Genomic DNA, 19,951 nt, shown 5'->3' with positions numbered 1-19,951 from the left:
AATAAAACAACAGCCATACCTCCACTGAATCTGCTCTCTATTTTGTCATCTTCGTAGCCTGGAATGGAAGTACAATCAGAGGAATGGCCATGACAGAAGCAGGCTAGACATCCAAACTCATCGTCACTTTGCAAGTTGAAGAAACCTGGCTTGCATCTGCATACATAATTCAATACAAGTATAGACTTCAATAAAATTATTCAAATGTCAGAGAAATGGTTGTGCCTTTACCCAGTCAGCAGCATGCTGACTGGGTTCTGTTTCCTAGCAGTTTCTTTCTTTACCCAGTCAGCACCATGCTGACTGGGTTCTGTTTCCTAGCAGTTTCTTTCTTTCTGGCAACATTTTAAAAGGCTACTAGTGGCAAACTACCGGACCGATTTTATTAAAACTTGGTCAGTAGGACCTCCCATTTATGTGTTGTTCACAACTTAGTGTCAAAGGTCACATAAGGGGCATTAGGATCAAAAAACCAAAAATCGTATAAAAGACTACTTGTCTCACAAATAACGTAGCACAGTCTTTGCACATATACATTGGCATAAGGCAGGGTCTATAGGGTGTTGAGGGATAAGGGGTCAAAGGTCATTAAGGGGTAATTTTTATCTTTTTCTGACAACATTTCAAAATGCTACTAGTGCCAAACTGTTGTGCCGATTTCAATCAAACCTGGTCAGTATAATCGGTGACACCTTTCATACATGGGGTGTTCACTGCTTGGGGTCAAAGGTCACATAGGGGTCATTAGGGTAAAAAACTTTCAAAAAAATGAATAAAAGACTTCTTCTGTCACAAATATCATAGCAGAGTCTTTTCCTGGGCACATGTATTGGCATAATGTAGGGTCTTATGGTGTTCAGCGATTTACAAAGATCATTAAAGGGTTATTCTTTTGTTCTCTCTAGCAACATTTCAAAATGCTACTAATGGCAAACCATTGGACCAAATTCAATCAAATTTCGTCATTAGGAACCGGCGACACCTCCTACACCCCAGTCTGGGATCAGGGGTCACATAGGGGTCATCGGGTTAAATTTTTAAAATAGCCCAATTGAGCTCAAATTTACCAGGAATGATCCTTAGGACCTTCTAAACATGAAAAAATACTCTTCACCCCATATGTCAAAGTTCATAGGTCAAAGGTTCAAAATGTTACTAATGGCAACCGATTGAACCGTATTCAATCAAATTTGATCATTAAGAACCAGTGACACCTCCTACACCCCTGTCTGGCATCAATGGTTACATAAGGGTCATCGGGGTTAAATTTTCAAAATAGCCCAATTAAGCTCGAATTTACCAGGAATGATCCTTGGGACCTTCTAAACATGAAAAACTACTCTTCACCTATAGGTAAAAAATCACAAGGGTCACTATAGTGAAAATTATCAAATATTGCTAGTGACTAAGGATTGGACCAATTGCATTAGACAGACTCCTAGCAAACATAGGATGTTCACAGGTGTTGAGGTTAAAAGTTACAGTGGTTATCTCTTAAAAAATGACTGGGTTCATGTTCTATTGAACATAGTATCTCTAGTTTTTTGGGGGTTTTTTTAAGTTGAGAGATTATAATTAAAATGTCTGTCATGTTTTCTATTAAATTTTCAATTAAATATTTGAATTAATTTTACAGTTTAAAATTCACAGTTAAAAACCATTTTTATGTTAAATTTTATTCCAATCACTCAATTTTCCTACAATCACTTAATTACTTAATGTTGTTTCATGAATGATTGATAGTACAAATATATACATACCGGTAAGAGAAACACATTAGACAGTAGTTAACCTCATATGAATTGATCAATTTTTGTCTGCACACAGATGGTTCAGTGTCAAGGAATATTTTCTTCTTTAGGCCAAATAAACTTAATTGCTGGTTTCACATCCCAGCATTTATAAACATTTTTGAGCCTCATGAAAAAATTATTATTTACCATTTAAAAAAAAAAAATTTATATGGAAAATAAAAATAATGATGATCTGAATGATTGTAGTCAAAGCCTAATAAGCGATGGAAACAAAGGCAGAATACCATTACAACGAATTATTTTACTCCTTTTAAAAAACAATTTTTATTATTTACCAGCCTGTTTACCACTAGTACATAGGATAGTAAATAGCAAATAGTAATTAACCTCACCAAATCCCAGATGTGAAAACTAACAATTACAGTAATTTTATCTGTCCATAATAGAAAATCTAACACCATCAGTGTTTACCTGTCGCAATTACGAGCTTCAACATTCAGCTTACATGTACAGTCACCGGTGGCAATGTTACAACTCGCTTGATTATTTAGGCTACCAGCAGGAAGACAATTACAACTCCTACCATACAAGAAATCAAAACATTTTAGAACCATTGCTTTAAATATAACTTCTACGTTCATTTATATACAACTATTATAAAGCTGTGATTAGGCATATGTCTTTAGTTTGGTAAGTTGTTCATTATAACCTGTTAGTTTCTTGTGTTTACTGCTATATCTGGTGATTGGATGGCGTGATGGCTTAAAAAATTGCCAGCAGGAGGCCATACCGCAGTCCAACAGGGGTGGTCAGGCCAAAGGAGCCGTCCGGACCTTTGGTTGAAAGTCCAAGCGTAAACCTCTGGTGGGGTGAAGGGTTTAGGAAGGTAAAAATTGTGCTTTTAGACCTCAATAATTTGGAATGCAATTTAAAAAATCCGTAACGGAACATTTTTAGCCCAACAAACGAAAGTGTTGTTCGACGGCAGGAGGGCTTGCACGATAGATGGACAAATTATTAATGTCATTGAATATTAAATTATTAATTATAATTATTCAAAATTATTGAGAGTGAAAGGATGATGAATAATTATGAATTTGATGACTACAACATTGGCAATGAAAATTCAGTTATCAATGGTTGGATTCGGACGTAAACTCAATTACATGGGTAATCTACTAATAACCTCGGGGCTAAATGTGACGGTCGTTCGGACGAGTAAAATAACAATCCATTTACCCATTAATTTGACGGAAGTTACGTATTTTACAAGCTTCTGCAAGGTCAGAATTCTGAATAGTTCGTGACCTGAGTGACGACCCCGTGTCAAATTAGCAATGTTTTCGCGTCAATTTCAATACTTCATACACGAATTTACGCTATTTCTGCTTACTTTTTATACAATTTACTCATTTCCTTGCGATTATCCTTACAAATTGACGCCGAATTATGATTAACCCAGCCGACCTAACTATCGTGACAACTTTTAAATTGCTTCTCGACGACGGATTTGATCTAAACCAAGCTTTTCGACGAAGAAAGTAGCCTACAGCAACGAAGAAGACAACGACCAGCGTGGAAAGAAAGCTTGGGCAACAACGCGAAGAATCATGCTGCGTGGTCGCGAGCTTCTTTTTGTCCAGTGCAATCTGACCCGGCGTTGTTAACAAATCTGAAGGGTCAACTTGTGACCTGGGCCTTGTTACGGGTGATTAATTACGCCTTGAGGCAAGGTGTAATTGAAATATCCAGTAAAAAATGTGGGTTTTTGGGCCAGATGTTTTTCGAATTTTCTATACCCAGGGGCATTATTTAATTGCCGCACGCGACCGTTCAGCTGGTGGTACCCAGTTAAATTTTACTCGTCCGAATCGGCCCAATGATGCTTACCTGCAGCCTGTGATTCCAAAGTCATAGAAGTTGGGCAAGCACTGGTCACACATTTGACCACCCACACCTGGCTTGCACACACACTGTCCATTAACACCACACTGCAAATTAAGTGACCCTGTACACGAACAATGTAAATAAATAATTATGCACACACAAAAGACTAGTAAATTATACTGTACACACATTAGGCACGTGATAAACTTTCATGTCTATTCATCATGATAACTTTAGCATGTTCATAAAGAAACCATCATCATGATTTTATTTATGCTAATGCGTGCAGTTTTGCATGAAATCTACCAGAAGCACACCAATGTGGTTGGGACCTACCATAAGCACAACCAATGAGGTTGGGATTTGTATAATAAACTGAAAGCCGATTGGTAGAATTCGATCTCATGAATTAATTTATCACATTAACCAAGGTTAATCATGATGAATCAACATGCTCCACTAGATCAGATAAGGTGATCAAGATGAGCATGTTATTTGATTCTGGTTGGTTCACATAAAGCATGGCGGTATAATGCATTAAGTGACTGGCTTGTTCATGGTCCACTAGATCATGTTAAATTCTAAATGTGAACCTAGCTATTTCATTTGGACAAGCTATTTGGCATTGTTTCTACCAAAGTCTTACAAACATTTTTAAGGAGGGAGACGTACACTAGATTAAAAACAGAAGGCCAGACTTTTTTTATACCCTGTTTTGCGAACTTATTATTTTAAAGATTTTCAGAGGAATGTGGAAAGGAAATTAAAATAAAATTTTGTTTTCTTATTTAGCAAATGGTTTTGCCAAAAACATCCGAACAGTGGACAAAATTAAAATCAAATTTTATTGTTGAATGTAAACAGTGTAGTAATGGGATGGTTAAATGCTTTAAATTGTGGCAGGGGTGAAAAATAAAAATAAAGACAAATTTCCATTTTTTTTTCATGGGGGTGGGTGTGCTAACTTGCAAGAAATAAGATTTTATTTTTATTTGGAATCATCATTATCAGCGGGCAGTGGGTTCGCCAAACAAGGTATAAAAAAGTCTCAGTGTATTAGTTTAATCATGCTTTTTTATTACTTTACATGGTTTTACATGTATGGAAAATACATATATGATGATTCTTAGTGAGAATTTCGTAGGAGATATCCCAATCAACAATTTGTCACATTTTCTTCTAAGTGTAATTTGGTATAAGAAAGCCACATTCAGTTAATTACTTACCAACAATATCACAACTGCATGCTAAGCAAGGCTCTGAGAGTGACTTCCTATAAAAGTTTTCCTTGCACCTCTCACAGTTTGCACCTGCAGTATTTCGGGTACAATCTACACAGAACCCACCGTTGCCAGTCCTGTCATACAGATCTTGATTAAACACACACCTTGTTGAGAAGCCATTACAGTTACATACTGAAAAACACAAAAGACAAATATGTAAGCTAAAAAAAAAAAAAAAAAGTAAATATCAAAAATTTAGCAAATATGCAGTGTTTTAAAATGGATTCAGAAAAGGATTCAGAACAAGAATTGGAAACAATATGCAACCATATACTACTATGTGACTTAATCAGCCATTAAGAGAATTGTTAAATGATTTAGAATGTTAGTTACATAAACACAAAATCCTGAGAAATGTACGACCATTGAATTTATATCATTTTACCTTCCTCCTGCAAAACATGACAAAGTGTTCATAGGGTTGTAAATTCAACTCACCTACTAGACATTGTCAATGTAAGTGAAAATGTGGTTGATGGTTCAAACTGTCCCACTTTCAGTTAATTACTTACCAACAATATCACAGCTGCATGCTAAGCAAGGCTCTGAGAGTGACTTCCTATAAAAGTTATCCTTGCACCTCTCACAGTTTGCACCTGCAGTATTTTGGGTACAATCTACACAGAACCCACCGTTGCCAGTCCTGTCATACAGATCTTGATTAAACACACACCTTGTTGAGAAGCCATTACAGTTACATACTGAAAAACACAAAAGACAAATATGTAAGCTAAAAAAAAAAAAAAAAAGTAAATATCAAAAATTTAGCAAATATGCAGTGTTTTAAAATGGATTCAGAAAAGGATTCAGAACAAGAATTGGAAACAATATGCAACCATATACTACTATGTGACTTAATCAGCCATTAAGAGAATTGTTAAATGATTTAGAATTTTAGTTACATAAATACAAAATCCTGAGAAATTTACGACCATTAAATTTACATCATTTTACCTTCCTCTTGCAAAACATGACAAAGTGTTCATAGGGTTGTAAATTCAACTCAACTACTAGACATTGTCAATGTAAGTGAAAATGTGGTTGATGGTTCAAACTGTCCCACTTTTGGAGGAATTGTCCTGCTTTTGTGACTTGTGTCCCACTGTTCCACCCAGCCCTATTATCTCGTTTTAAGACAAATATTTAAAAGATAAATATAATGACCCAATTTGAAAAAAAAAAGATAAAATTCACCCTGTACACCATACATATCTACGCTCAGGACAGTATACTAGAAACTCAAGCAATTAGGTGTAAGACAACCCATATTATTGATAAGACTCTGACAGTTGTAGTATCCAAGTCAGTGGAACATCCAGCCACCATCTACCCTCTCCCCACCCCCCAAAAAAATAAAATAAATAAAAACATGTTTTACCTGCAAATGTGTGATTTTGATTGTAATTTCATACAGCATGAGAACAAAAATTGGTGTGTTATTTACAAATTGCTGTCACCCACCACAAAACAAAAAAAATGCCTTTGAAACACTATTGATTAGGCTATGATTAAAAAATATTGAAGGAAATTGTAGAGAAAAAATACAGTGGAAATTTTCAAAACAAAAGAACGATGCAATAGAGATATGAAAAAAAACCCAAATCAAACAGACATTATTATTTAAGAACTATTAGCCCTAATAATATGAAATAACTAGCACAAGTTCTGAAATACAACTTTGAATTGATATTTTAAAGAAACTTTCTGTAATAAACTATTAATAAAATTGGATCAATTAGAGCAAGGGTGGGCATAAAAATGGGTAGGAGGGCTAAAGTGAATTTTTGATCTAACACAGGGGGTCACACCAAACTTTGATGTTCACAGTGTACATCCAAAAACCTTCATAAACTGCTTCTATGTCGTTTTAGGCTCAGTTTTAATGTTATATTTTACAGATAAGGTAAAAATTGTGACATTCAGGTAATTTCACAAGGTTCTATATAAACTACATTATAAAGAAGTGTCAACCATGACACATATTCAACATGGGTGATAACAGCAAACCACCAGTTCTCCAAGTACGAAAACTTCACAGAATTAAGATAATTAACTTACAGTTCCATCTCTCGTTGTGCCAGTAATAGTAACCATTGACAACAGAAACCATCAACATAATCAATATAATAAACTTCAACAGAAGCATCTGTAACATCTTCTCTGGGTCAGTATATTCACAAATATTCAGAAAGTTTCCACCTTAATTTCAAAAGGTTGTCAACATTTACTTAATGTAAATTCTTAACAAATTAATAATTCTGATCGTCAATAAATTGAAATCCAGAAAGGAAACTGCTTTGCTCACAAATTAAAATTCCACATCCAATTCGTCTAAAGCACTCTTCACAGTGTAACTGCAAATAACTGATGATGGATATTAAAAACTGAACATAAAGATGAATGATAAAACTATGCAGTAAAGTGTAGTTCTCACTGACTCGTTGTGCTAGCGGCAGCCAAACCTAAAATTACTTATGTTTTGTGAAACATAAGATTGAACTTCCTTGTAAACTTGATTTGATGAAAATCCATTCAATCACTTTATAATTTGCTGTCCCAAGAAATTTGAAGCTAGATTAAAAGAGTCCAACAACAAATAGTAATTGATCATCTATAGAAAGAGTTTCAGATGCAGTGGAAACAGCAGTTGAAACCTTGCAAAATTGCCATAACATTTTAAAGATACATCCTTTGAAAGTATACACTGAAAGACAGACCCAAACTTGTTACTGCTAAATGTTAAATCAAGATTCTAAATTCATGAATAATTCAGGGAGAAACAGTCAGTTTTTTAAACAGGTTGTGTATCCAGAGATTTCCTGAATGTGGTGTCAGCAGCTAATAGCCTCAGCCTGAACATGTTTCTGACCCTTTCAGTTCTCAACCTCATACTCTCTCGATAAATATACAAGTAGTTGTTAACATATTTGGATGAATGGTCATTAGAATGGTCACTCATTGCCCCATTCACTGTACAAAAGCAGTCAAATTGTCGCTAGCAACCACAACTTTCACAGAACAACTGACAGTAAATGATTATATCATTGTACTATACACGGAAAGATACCAAGAATTAAGGAGGCCTTTATATACAGTACATTAAAAAATACTCTTTTAAGGGAAAACCTTTGGGACCAATAATAATCCCAGGGGTATGACTGAATAGGGATTGGCCATATTAAAAGAAATAATTTCATTATCGCAGTTAAACAGCGTCTCCTTAAAGGATATCCCAAAGGAGAGGTTCTATTGTATGCAAAAGAACAACAGCAAAAAGCTATGGAGAAAAAAAAAAACATTTTTTTACTGAAGTTATAATTTAGCTTATTAAGAAGGATAAAAGCTATCAGACACAGTTTAAATCATTCAGTTTTACTACAAAAAATCTTGATGGATAATAAATAGTGGGACACATCTAATAGTTAAGTGAGACTCTTAGGGATAGAGAAGGGGGTCACCCAACAAAATTAACACATTGATTTTTTGTACCTTACTACCACAACTAAATATTAGGTCTATAGTATACATAATCTTATTAGTACAATTAATTATAAATGAGCAAGGTTACCCAATTCCCACCAATTTAATTGCTCTTAGTTAATATTCCTGAATTTTTTTAAAGCATCTGAAACATGAGGTAAGAGGCCTGGAATGTTTGAAAGCACTTAAAGGCAGGATAGTGTTTCAAGATAAAAGTTACCAAACCAATGATTTATCACTTATCACAAGTGAACCTCTGATAAGCCTAGGCATAAAACACCACAATCAAAGCCAGACTCATAGAGGGCAGCAAACAGATTATGGATCACTGCATTTACAATATCTGGATAAAGGAGGTAAAATGAAAAAAAAATTAATTAAATTAATTTTAACTGGCATGATGCACACATCTATAGTTTTAGGATGAAGCTATTATAATAGGACTCTACAGTATTTAAAGAAAATTGTGGCAGTTGACTTAATGCAGGAACAGAACAGTAGTGGTCAGATTCAATCAAATCATAACACCATAGGCCTAACTAATTATTTTGAACTTAGATTGACCTAAATTACTATTTCTTTCTTTTTGACCACTGCTCGCACTGCACAAAATTGGGGAGTACAACTGCTTTCAAAACCCACTTTATCACAGTTCTTTCTAAGTTGCCCAGCATGGAATATAAGGATTTATATTTTGGTTGTTAAGAAATGAGTGTGTCCAGCTGGTGTCAATTAACTAATGACAAATCTTTACAAGGCCTTTAAAGCATTTTCTCAGTTGGACCATGGTTTGGACGATAGTACCCAAGTAGACTAAGACTTGCATGGACTTCATAATTGTCTGCCTTCATGCTTTTGTCCACATATATTGACAACATATATCTTTGCCTGGTTTTATCATTAAATTAAACATAAATTCCTTTGCTTTCCTTGAAATTACAGCAATGGATTAAATGTGGTAAAACAAAGCAAAGAACATACTACGTCTCTTATACACATCTAGATGTGTATAAGAGACAGACCTCATACTCTCTCGATAAATATACAAGTAGTTGTTAACATATTTGGATGAATGGTCATTAGAATGGTCACTCATTGTCCCATTCACTGTACAAAAGCAGTCAAATTGTCGCTAGCAACCACAACTTTCACAGAACAACTGACAGTAAATGATTATATCATTGTACTATACACAGAAAGATACCAAGAATTAAGGAGGCCTTTATATACAGTACATTAAAAAATACTCTTTTAAGGGAAAACCTTTGGGACCAATAATAATCCCAGGGGTATGACTGAATAGGGATTGGCCATATTAAAAGAAATAATTTCATTATCGCAGTTAAACAGCGTCTCCTTAAAGGATATCCCAAAGGAGAGGTTCTATTGTATGCAAAAGAACAACAGCAAAAAGCTATGAAAAAAAAAAAAACCAAAAAAAAAAAAACATTTTTTACCAAAGTTATAATTTAGCTTATTAAGAAGGATAAAAGCTATCAGACACAGTTCAAATCATTCAGCTTTTACCGCAGCAATTTTACTACAAAAAATCTTGATGGATAATAAATAGTGGGACACATCTAATAGTTAAGTGAGACTCTTAGGGATAGAGAAGGGGGTCACCCAAACAAAATTAACACATTGATTTTTTGTACCTTACTACCACAACTAAATATTAGGTCTATAGTATACATAATCTTATTAGTCCAATTAATTATAAATGAGCAAGGTTACCCCATTCCCACCAATTTAATTGCTCTTAGTTAATATTCCTGAATTTTTTGAAAGCATCTGAAACATGAGGTAAGAGGCCTGGAATGTTTGAAAGCACTTAAAGGCAGGATAGTGTTTCAAGATAAAAGTTACCAAACCAATGATTTATCACTTATCACAAGTGAACCTCTGATAAGCCTAGGCATAAAACACCACAATCAAAGCCAGACTCATAGAGGGCAGCAAACAGATTATGGATCACTGCATTTACAATATCTGGATAAAGGAGGTGAAATGAAAAAAAAAGTAAATTAAATTAAATGTAACTGCATGATGCACACATCTATAGTTTTAGGATGAAGCTATTATAAATAGGACTCTACAGTATTTAAAGAAAATTGTGGCAGTTGACTTAATGCAGGAACAGAACAGTAGTGGTCAGATTCAATCAAATCATAACACCATAGGCCTAACTAATTATTTTGAACTTAGATTGACCTAAATTACTATTTCTTTCTTTTTGACCACTGCTCGCACTGCACAAAATTGGGGAGTACAACTGCTTTCAAAACCCACTTTATCACAGTTTTTTCTAAGTTCCCCAGCATGGAATATAAGGATTTATATTTTGGTTGTTAAGAAATGAGTGTGTCCAGCTGGTGTCAATTAACTAATGACAAATCTTTACAAGGCCTTTAAAGCATTTTCTCAGTTGGACCATGGTTTGGACGATAGTACCCAAGTAGACTAAGACTTGCATGGACTTCATAATTGTCTGCCTTCATGCTTTTGTCCACATATATTGACAACATATATCTTTGCCTGGTTTTATCATTAAATTAAACATAAATTCCTTTGCTTTCCTTGAAATTACAGCAATGGATTAAATGTGGTAAAACAAAGCAAAGAACATACTACAGTACAAAGGACATCTGCAAAGGATGCTATTGGGATAGGCCTATAATTTATAAAAGGAATGTTAATCCTGCATCTGCATCATTCCTATATCATCATGTTCTGAATGAATGGCATTGAGCACTCTGCTCATTGTCCTAATCACTAGTTAGCTCTGACCGTCATCTAGTTATTTAATTATCATGGCATCAGATTTTTCATTTTAATAATAACAAAAGCAATAAAATTATAATAATTAAATTGCGATAACATGTAGGTATATAATAAGGAATGACACTTTATGCCAATTCCCCTGTGCCTTGGATGTTGTTGCTAAGTCCAACAAAATGACAGAACAACCTTGCATACTAGTTAAAAAAGTTCGATTGAAACTGAGGATGTATGTCCTTTAGTAGGCAAACTATGACCGATACACAACCTGTAGTTCACAGAGGGTCTACAATCAGAAACACACTGTAGCTTTTCAATTACCATAGATAAAAACCATATTAAATTATTGTTAAATCAAGCACTGCACATATCCCAATATCAGTCTTTATAACATCCATGAAAAGGTAGAATTGTAATCACAAAATATTTTTGTGGTAATTATTATTATTTTTTTTTAATTGTTTTATTTAGGCACACAACACATGCACAAAGGATTGTCAATAGCGAATATTATCACTGCCTTACTTTGTAGGTGACAATCCCTTACACAAGACAAACATACACACATGATGTAGGTCTGTAATAATCATTACCATATTTGTATTTTTTTTCAATGTATTATTATCTCTATTATTTATCGCCTTAAGCTGTCTTGTAATTTGTGAAGGAATTTATAAGGGTTATGAGACAAATAAGGCTTTAAAATAAAAATCTTTAATAACTCAAACTATTAATAATTCCAGATCATTTTTGTTATTTACACCCCTACTTTTTAATTCTAAAAAGTATAAACCAAATATTGCATCTAAATTACATCATATAGAAATGTCACCATATTCCAATTGCTGAATTTTCTCACCATAACATGTCTGCAAGAGCAAAGAAACTGTAACTTGAGAAACAAGAATAGATACCAAAGACAAAATTACTTCCTACAAATTCAGATAACTACCTTGTTTTCTCATTACTTTATAGAAACATATTACCTGTAGCATGTAAATTATTGATATATCTGTCTACATAGGCCCTCAAATTGACTAATAATGAACATGGAGATGTTTGTGGTGAGATGCCTGGAAAGTTCAGACCCCTAAGGAGGAGTGTTTTGAGGTTTGGACGAAACCAGTTTTTTAACAGTTTTATCATAACTTTGTTTATTAAAGAAGTATTTCCAAGTTAAACTTGGCCTATAGGAAACCACCGTAACAGTCCACTTTCCACTGAAACGTACCTCCCACAAATTAAGTCATGCTACGGGCTTGTAACCATGAACATGGTTACTGTTGTAGCATTTAATTTGGTTAATAGACTGGGTGCAGTAGGAAATTAGCGGGAAAAAAGTAAAGGAAAATTTATTTTTGGTTGTGTCATGGCTGTCTCTTATACACATCTAGATGTGTATAAGAGACAGGTTCAGACCCCTAAGGAGGAGTGTTTTGAGGTTTGGACGAAACCAGTTTTTTAACAGTTTTATCATAACTTTGTTTATTAAAGAAGTATTTCCAAGTTAAACTTGGCCTATAGGAAACCACCGTAACAGTCCACTTTCCACTGAAATGTACCTCCCACAAATTAAGTCACGCTACGGGCTTGTAACCATGAACATGGTTACTGTTGTAGCATTTAATTTGGTTAAATGATTTTTTTTTTGGTGAGATATTTGGAGTTCCTTTAGAAATGAATGTGTTATTAAATTATCAAAATAAAATTAAAATTATTGCAATCATAAAATTAAATTAATAGTCATCTCAATGACCATTTATTTTCACGATTAAAGATGATTGATAGAATTATTTAAAAAAAACAATTGTTGGAGTTTTAAAGGAGATTTATAAATTGGTAAAGCTTTTAAGCTTGTATTTAATGAGTCAAATACACTTTATTCACCACTTGGCCTGTCATCAAGATCAACCACAGAATGATTAATAATTGGATTTAACAAGCATAATCACCTAGCTAATTAACATCAACCTATTATACTATCATCATTTTGTAGACAGTAGGAAGCTAGAGGAATAGTCTAGCCATGTTCCAATGCGAACATAAACAAACATAAACAGAATGGTTCTAAAAAGTATCAGTTAGAGATCAAAACTATGAGTCACTGGACCACAATCTGTGTAGGTGTAATGTTCCAGTCAACACCTTAAAAAAAGTTCCGGCAAAATGTCTCTTTTGATTTTATTTGTTTAAATCATTATTTATTTCAATCTGTATACCAAAGTAGAAATCAAAGATAAGGAGTCCAATAAAATTAAATTTTTTTTAAATACAAAATGGATATGTAATAAAATATTTTCTAGAAGTACAAGATTTTCTATGCTTGTCTATTTTTATAAATTTCCCACAAACTATACAAATCAACAATGTCTACGGTTACTCCTCATACAAAGATGAATTGATCGCGCTGCTCTTGGATACAATAAGTGACAGATGTCGGGATGCAGATCATTTGCCAAAAGCCTCTGTAAAGCCTCTTCTAAATTATATTCTTTGTTAACTTACAACCCTTTATTTAATTTTTTTATATACTCAATTAGAGTGTTAAATGATAGAACTTTACTGATTTTTCTTGAGGTGCATTACGATTCTCTTTTTTATAGTTAGATGGTCTTGTTATCCATTATTACTTCTTGTAATTTTAAACTCAATTCAGCATTTTTGCTGCTATGTTTTAAATGTTTTTCAATGTGTTTTTTGGAAATAAATTTCACACAATAATTTTTCTCTGTGTTTCACTAAATTAAAAAGTGATATACACCCATACTTTAGAATATCTTGTGTTTAGTAGCAGAGGATCAACAATTAGAAAAAAAATAACCATTTCAAATAGAACAGAATTAGAAAGTCAAACTGTTTTTTGAAATAAAAAATAGCTCCAGGGAACATTTTGGAACAGCTTGTTAATGTTAATAATACTGAAAACATTTTCCAAATAATGACTATTTTTGGATAAATTCACCTTTCTTTACATTTATTAGTTGTGTTGTTTAGACAAGCATCACATTATTTTATTGAAACAAATTGTATCAAGCACACAGAGCTCATCCACTCAATCCTACAGTATAAAGCAGCGATGAATTGGCTCTTTTTTAAGACTGCCATCGATATCAGACCGTAACGATAGTAGATATGATCTTATGGTTGGTAACTATGGTAGGTTACGCCTAAGGGTGATACAGTAGGTCCAACCACATACATGGTAGGTCTAACCTCATGTACGGTAAGTCTGACCTTAAGGTTGGTAGGTCTGACCTCAAAGATAGTAGGTTGGACTCTAATCCAGGTCTGATCTCACAGAGGGTAGTAGGATGGACCTCATGGAAAGTAAATCTGACCTTATGGTTGGGTAGTTACGGTGTCATGGGGATGGTAGTTCTCATCTCATGGATGCTAACTCTAAACCTTCAGTAGTTATGACCTCACCAATGGTTAAGTCTGACCTCATTGGACAGTAGATTTCTCTTACCATTTCTAATACCCGATTCACACGTACAAAAATCTTACCAAATGTAACAAAATGTAACCAAAAGTAACATTTTACGGCATTGTGTTGAAATCCCTGCGCATGCGCAGATGCATCTCGGAACGTCTCGGTAATCTTTACCAGCCTCGCTGAGGCTGGTAAAGCTTCCGAGATGTAACATGGATGGATCTGCGCATGCGCAGGGATTTCAACACAACAACAATCTACTGTTTCACGGGGTTCATTGAATTTTCTTCCTTCTGCATACGATTCTGAACCACTAGAAATAGATAGGCCTAGTTTTTCTCAATGATGTTAATTACCTGTAGTAATGGTAGAAGAAGAAGATATACATAAAATGAAATTCGAGATGGTGTTAGTACTATTACTAGTATTACAAGAGTCGACAGAAACATTGGAAGCTATGCCTAGTAGTAGTAGTACAGCAGTTGTTAAGGGCATTGATTGCTTCGAATGTTTACTGTGATGGTGAGTTCAACAGTCCATCTGTGACAGGGGTTCTCAACTAGGCCTAGGCTAGACCTATATCGCAGTAGAGACCTTGGCATTACCTTACAGACGCGTGTGAATGCTTTTTATCTCGGTAGGAATAACTCGGGAGATCGCTCGGTTACAATTTGTTACTTTTTGTTAAATTTAACTTCACGTGTGAATCGGGTATTAGACAGAATGAAGCACAACTACAACTATGGACTTACTTTCACACTCATGAGCGTCAGCTGCAGATGCCGGTGCCCAAGGCTTGTTGTTGTAAAAGGGCTTGCATTCTTGACAATCTGCACCAGCAGTGTTGTGACGACATACGCACACCATACGTTGGTCACCATTCTCAGCAGTGCTCATTTTACATTGGTTTGCATGACCATTGCACTTACATCTACCGGGACAAGAAAATAAGTTACAAAATAAATTATTGAATGCAATGTGCATACTACAATCATACATTCGATTGGAAGGCTCTCGAATTAACATGCAATCTCCCGGTCACTTGAATTTTTCCCACTACAAATCTCACAATGTTGCGATGCGTATGCTGCAATGAATGTGCATTTATGCACACCATACTGAATACGCTACCACTCACACTAATCACAGTTCTCTCATCATAACACAGGTAGACAACAATGTGCAAACTACTATGTATGTACTCCTAATAAATGTAAATAAAGTTACATGCATTGTTTTGAGTCAACATTCCAAACAAAAAAATATATCTGTCCAATTATCATTAATAACTTTGGCCTAAACTTGAATATTTTATTTTGAATATGAAACTCATCTGAACACAATAGGCAGATGTATGAAGATTACACTTTTGAAAGAAGCGTATTGCTCAACATCAATGAGAGATTTATATTATGGCATACTAGGAATTCTGACATACAATAGCATGTTCATACTAGAAACACAAGATAGATCTCTCCACAGATAGGAACTGGATTTACCAAATTGCATTGTGTGTATTACTGTACTAACGCAAGTTTGTTTATCACCAGGGATACGCAGCGCCCCATTTAATGAGGCACCGTGTACAGCTTGAGATGAACTTGCGTAAATTGTCATACTGGAAAGAGATTGAACTGTGTATGTCTAGAAATGCATATAAGATATGTGGCAAAGACAAGCCAAACCAGTCACTCGTCGCAAAAAATCAATTTCTGGTTATTAATACAGGGTTCAACAGTAAAATGAGAGCTATAAAATGGTAAAAAATCATTTAAATCTGACATTTCCTTATAAAGTTACAAGCTTTTAAACATACAGCTGTTTGATGAACAATATTTGAGAAATCAGCCTTCAAAGTTTATGATTTCAGGCATTTCTCAGGCAGAAACCATCACCAAATCGTTAAAAATTATTGTTTGAAAATGGGCAAAATACCAGCAAAGCATGATGTAGAGGAATATAAAGGTTAGTTTATAAAGTGCAATAAAATAGATTTCAACAATTTTGACATTCCAGCATATTTTGGCCATTATCTCTGAAACACAATTTGCAAAAAGTGACTGGTTTGGCTTGTATTTGTCACATATGCAGTATATCTGCATCACTTTTGTTATGCGGGAGTTCTATTTTGTGTTTATATTATCTTTGATGGTGAGGGATGGAGGGTTATGTGAGGGATATGTTAGCTGGGAAAATACTGCAAGATGAAAGGACAGGCTTTTCAAGTTTCTTGTGAAAAACAACCTTGAGGGAAAGCTTTTGTGGGGGAAGGGCTAGCAGCACCACAGATTTCACCCATAGAAATGCCACACCTTATCAAACTGAATGAGTACCAACCTAGCACCAACAGAGAAATCCGAGATAGCATAATAGTAAGAGCGTAGGACATTAGGGGCATTAAACACTTCATCTCCAAAGGTGTTGAGGCGGTTTAGAGTAATCCTGATGTCAGTTGCTGTAACCCATTCCTGTAAAATCAAATTATTTTATATAAGACACAAGGCTGGATAAAACATTTTGGGGGTTCGCAGTGATAAAAATTATAAGTTATTTAGTTATTTTTTAGTATGTATTTCAATTATGTTTTATTACTTTTATATAGGAGCATCTATTAGGTGAAAATTGGCATCAGTCCAATGAACAGCTTTGTAAGGCTCCTTAGCTGAAAGCTGCTTTAGATTGGCTACCAATTATGTATAAATCAACCTCAAATCTTTGGGGTTTAAGAAAAACTAGATATAGCTTTTGTTAAATTTTACGACATATTGTTTAAAGTTGATTAATAGTTGAAAAATTATTTTTTATTTTATCTTTATTTTATTAAAATTCTGGTAAATACATAATTATATAAAAACATTACAAAACAAAATATATCAGCAATTGTTCAAACATATAAAAAAAAACATTGAGTCAGCAAAAGCGAAACCACTGTCATCTTAGAGATTTGCTGCTCCCTTTTTCAAAACGTATTTACAGTACTGATCACCGAACGTTCGACATAGGCACGCGTGGGCCACGAGAGTAATTTGCGAGTGACACGCGTGTAATGAGCTAATGAATAACTAATGACAAAGTGACCTATTTGACATTTGTTTATCCAAGCATTACGGCATTGAGTAAAATGCAAGCTCGGCGAACCAACTACCTTCCTGCATATTTCGCGATGTCAACGATGTTGTTTATTACCAGACAAAAGACAGTGCGCATCGTTAGCAAGCATGCACGCGACAATACATTGGTGAATAAACTGTCCTTACAACGTTAGCTTAGATGAATTCCAGCTTAGGTTGATTAAGCTACGTAGATGGGATGATCATTTTATTCGAATTTACGAATGTTATTTATAGAAATTATATACAAAATAACTGAAAAATTACTTCTATTTTGAGTAGAAGATGTTTAACCTACGTATCCTACCACATCTAAAACACTCTTGATTATTATTGTTATTAATAGCCGAAATAGTATTCAGAATATATCGAAATGCGTTAACAAAATGTGATTGATGTAATTTATTAGATTAAAAAGGAATAACATAACGTTGTCTTTGGATCTGAAATATGCTTGTTGTCACTATTTTTTATCTGTAGTTATTAATAGTTGAAATGACAAGTGTTATTTACTATGATTTTTTTTGTTTGTTTTTCAGGTCATCGAGTACTACAATATTAAGATGTTATGAAAGCATACTAGAAATTAATACAAATGTTAATGTATTTTTATACGTTGTTCGTAATCAAAATCTATCAAATTTTGCATTAAGCTAAAGCTTAATCATATTTACTTTTCATTAAACAACTATTATTCATTGAATTTCCGTGGATTTTTTTTTACATACAGACATTCAGTGGATTTTTTTTTTACATACAGACATTCAGTGGGAATTCCCAAAAACGTAAACAAGGGAGTTGCTGCTAAACCATTGTCTACCCGGTGAAAATCTCACTGTCAACACACGTATTAATGATAGTCAAAACATAGTTATACCCATTGGAAAATGAGCAGTTCTAATTGTCCCGCAGTACTTGCATGCACGTGGTCTTTTATCTGTCTCCGATAGCAGAATCAGCAGCTGTCTACATTCCTGAATTGGCGGCGTACAAAGAATCAGACTATGTGACTGACCTTATGTCTGCTTCTCCTAATTACAATGTATCGTGAGAACGTACTTGCAGGAACGTTTCTTAAAGAATTCACAGTTACTAGGCAACTTGCAGTACTGGTAACTTGGTGCCTATTTCAAACAGTTTATTTCCGTTCATGACAAATTAAAAGAATCAATACAAACGGAAGTGGATTAATGTTATATGTAAAAAATAAAACATTGAAGATTAATCAGGGAACACTGTTCCCCGGTTTAATTCATGTTTCGATGGTCTTTTCATTTGTTATACTTATATCAGTCTGACTTGTAATATTATAACAAAGAAAACAATTTCCATGACTTTGTAATGTTTTTTTAAGACGACAAAATTCATTCTGATTCTGTACAACTATCACTATCATTCAAGCGAAATCTCCCTACTGTGTAATATTTATTAGAATCAAAATTAATTTGATTCCACTTCATTCACCGTCAATAGGCCTATCTAATAAGGTTACTGTATCATTTAAACAAAAATTGCTGAAAACATAAAGCATAATTATTGCTCAAATATTTATTCATTATTAAAAAAATACAAATTGCTTCATAGGCATATTTTGAATCTTAATCCCGACGTCATGAGCACTGTAGAATGTTTCTGTAGAGAGAGAGAAATAATTAAATACTCATTATTGGAATCATTGCAGCAGCAACGCATTACATTCCTGAATTGGCGGCGTACAAAGAATCAGACTATGTGACTGACCTTAAGTTTGTCATTTTTATTGTTTAATACTTCAATCATTTTGATTGTACTTCATTCAGATAATAGGCCTATCTAATTGTACTTCATTCAGATAATAGGCCTATCTAATACAGTTTACTTATTATTTAAACAAAAAATGCCGAAACATTAAATAAAAAATACATTTATTCATTATCAAAAAATGCAAATTGCTTCATGGGAATATTTTGAATCATAATCCCCGACGTCATAAGCACTGTAGAATGTTTCTGTAAAGAAAAAAATACAAAACAATTCAGTACATTATTTAAGGAAATTATATTTGAGACGTATTTAAAATATCACGTCTGAAACACACACACACACAACGATTATTCATATTACTGTACTTAAATAATGACGAGTCGGTCGTTTTAATTGACTTTACGAATGTTATTAATTATATTATCTCTTAATACTATAAAAATTAATTCTATTTAGACATAGACCTATTAAATATCCCAAACC

The 19,951-nt window shown here is 34.0% G+C and overlaps 1 protein-coding gene across 1 annotated transcript in view; it reads right to left on the bottom strand.

The window, feature by feature from the left end:
- LOC117116431 (laminin subunit gamma-1-like) overlaps positions 1 to 19,951 on the bottom strand; it is a 63,064-nt gene that overhangs the window by 21,123 nt on the left and 21,990 nt on the right. The window contains exons 3-9 of the mRNA XM_033260468.1: positions 16,953 to 17,083; positions 15,368 to 15,546; positions 5,437 to 5,625; positions 4,868 to 5,056; positions 3,645 to 3,762; positions 2,226 to 2,333; positions 12 to 156 (exon numbers count right to left, since the gene is read on the bottom strand). Of these exons, the coding sequence (XP_033116359.1) occupies positions 12 to 156; positions 2,226 to 2,333; positions 3,645 to 3,762; positions 4,868 to 5,056; positions 5,437 to 5,625; positions 15,368 to 15,546; positions 16,953 to 17,083 (1,059 nt within the window). The remainder of the gene's footprint in view (positions 1 to 11; positions 157 to 2,225; positions 2,334 to 3,644; positions 3,763 to 4,867; positions 5,057 to 5,436; positions 5,626 to 15,367; positions 15,547 to 16,952; positions 17,084 to 19,951) is intronic.

The sequence above is a fragment of the Anneissia japonica genome, unplaced genomic scaffold (genome assembly GCF_011630105.1).
Source record: "Anneissia japonica isolate Jap-2015-1 unplaced genomic scaffold, ASM1163010v1 scaffold287810_len224585_cov203, whole genome shotgun sequence".
NCBI lineage: Eukaryota > Metazoa > Echinodermata > Crinoidea > Comatulida > Comatulidae > Anneissia > Anneissia japonica.
This window is presented reverse-complemented; position numbering and strand designations above follow the sequence as displayed.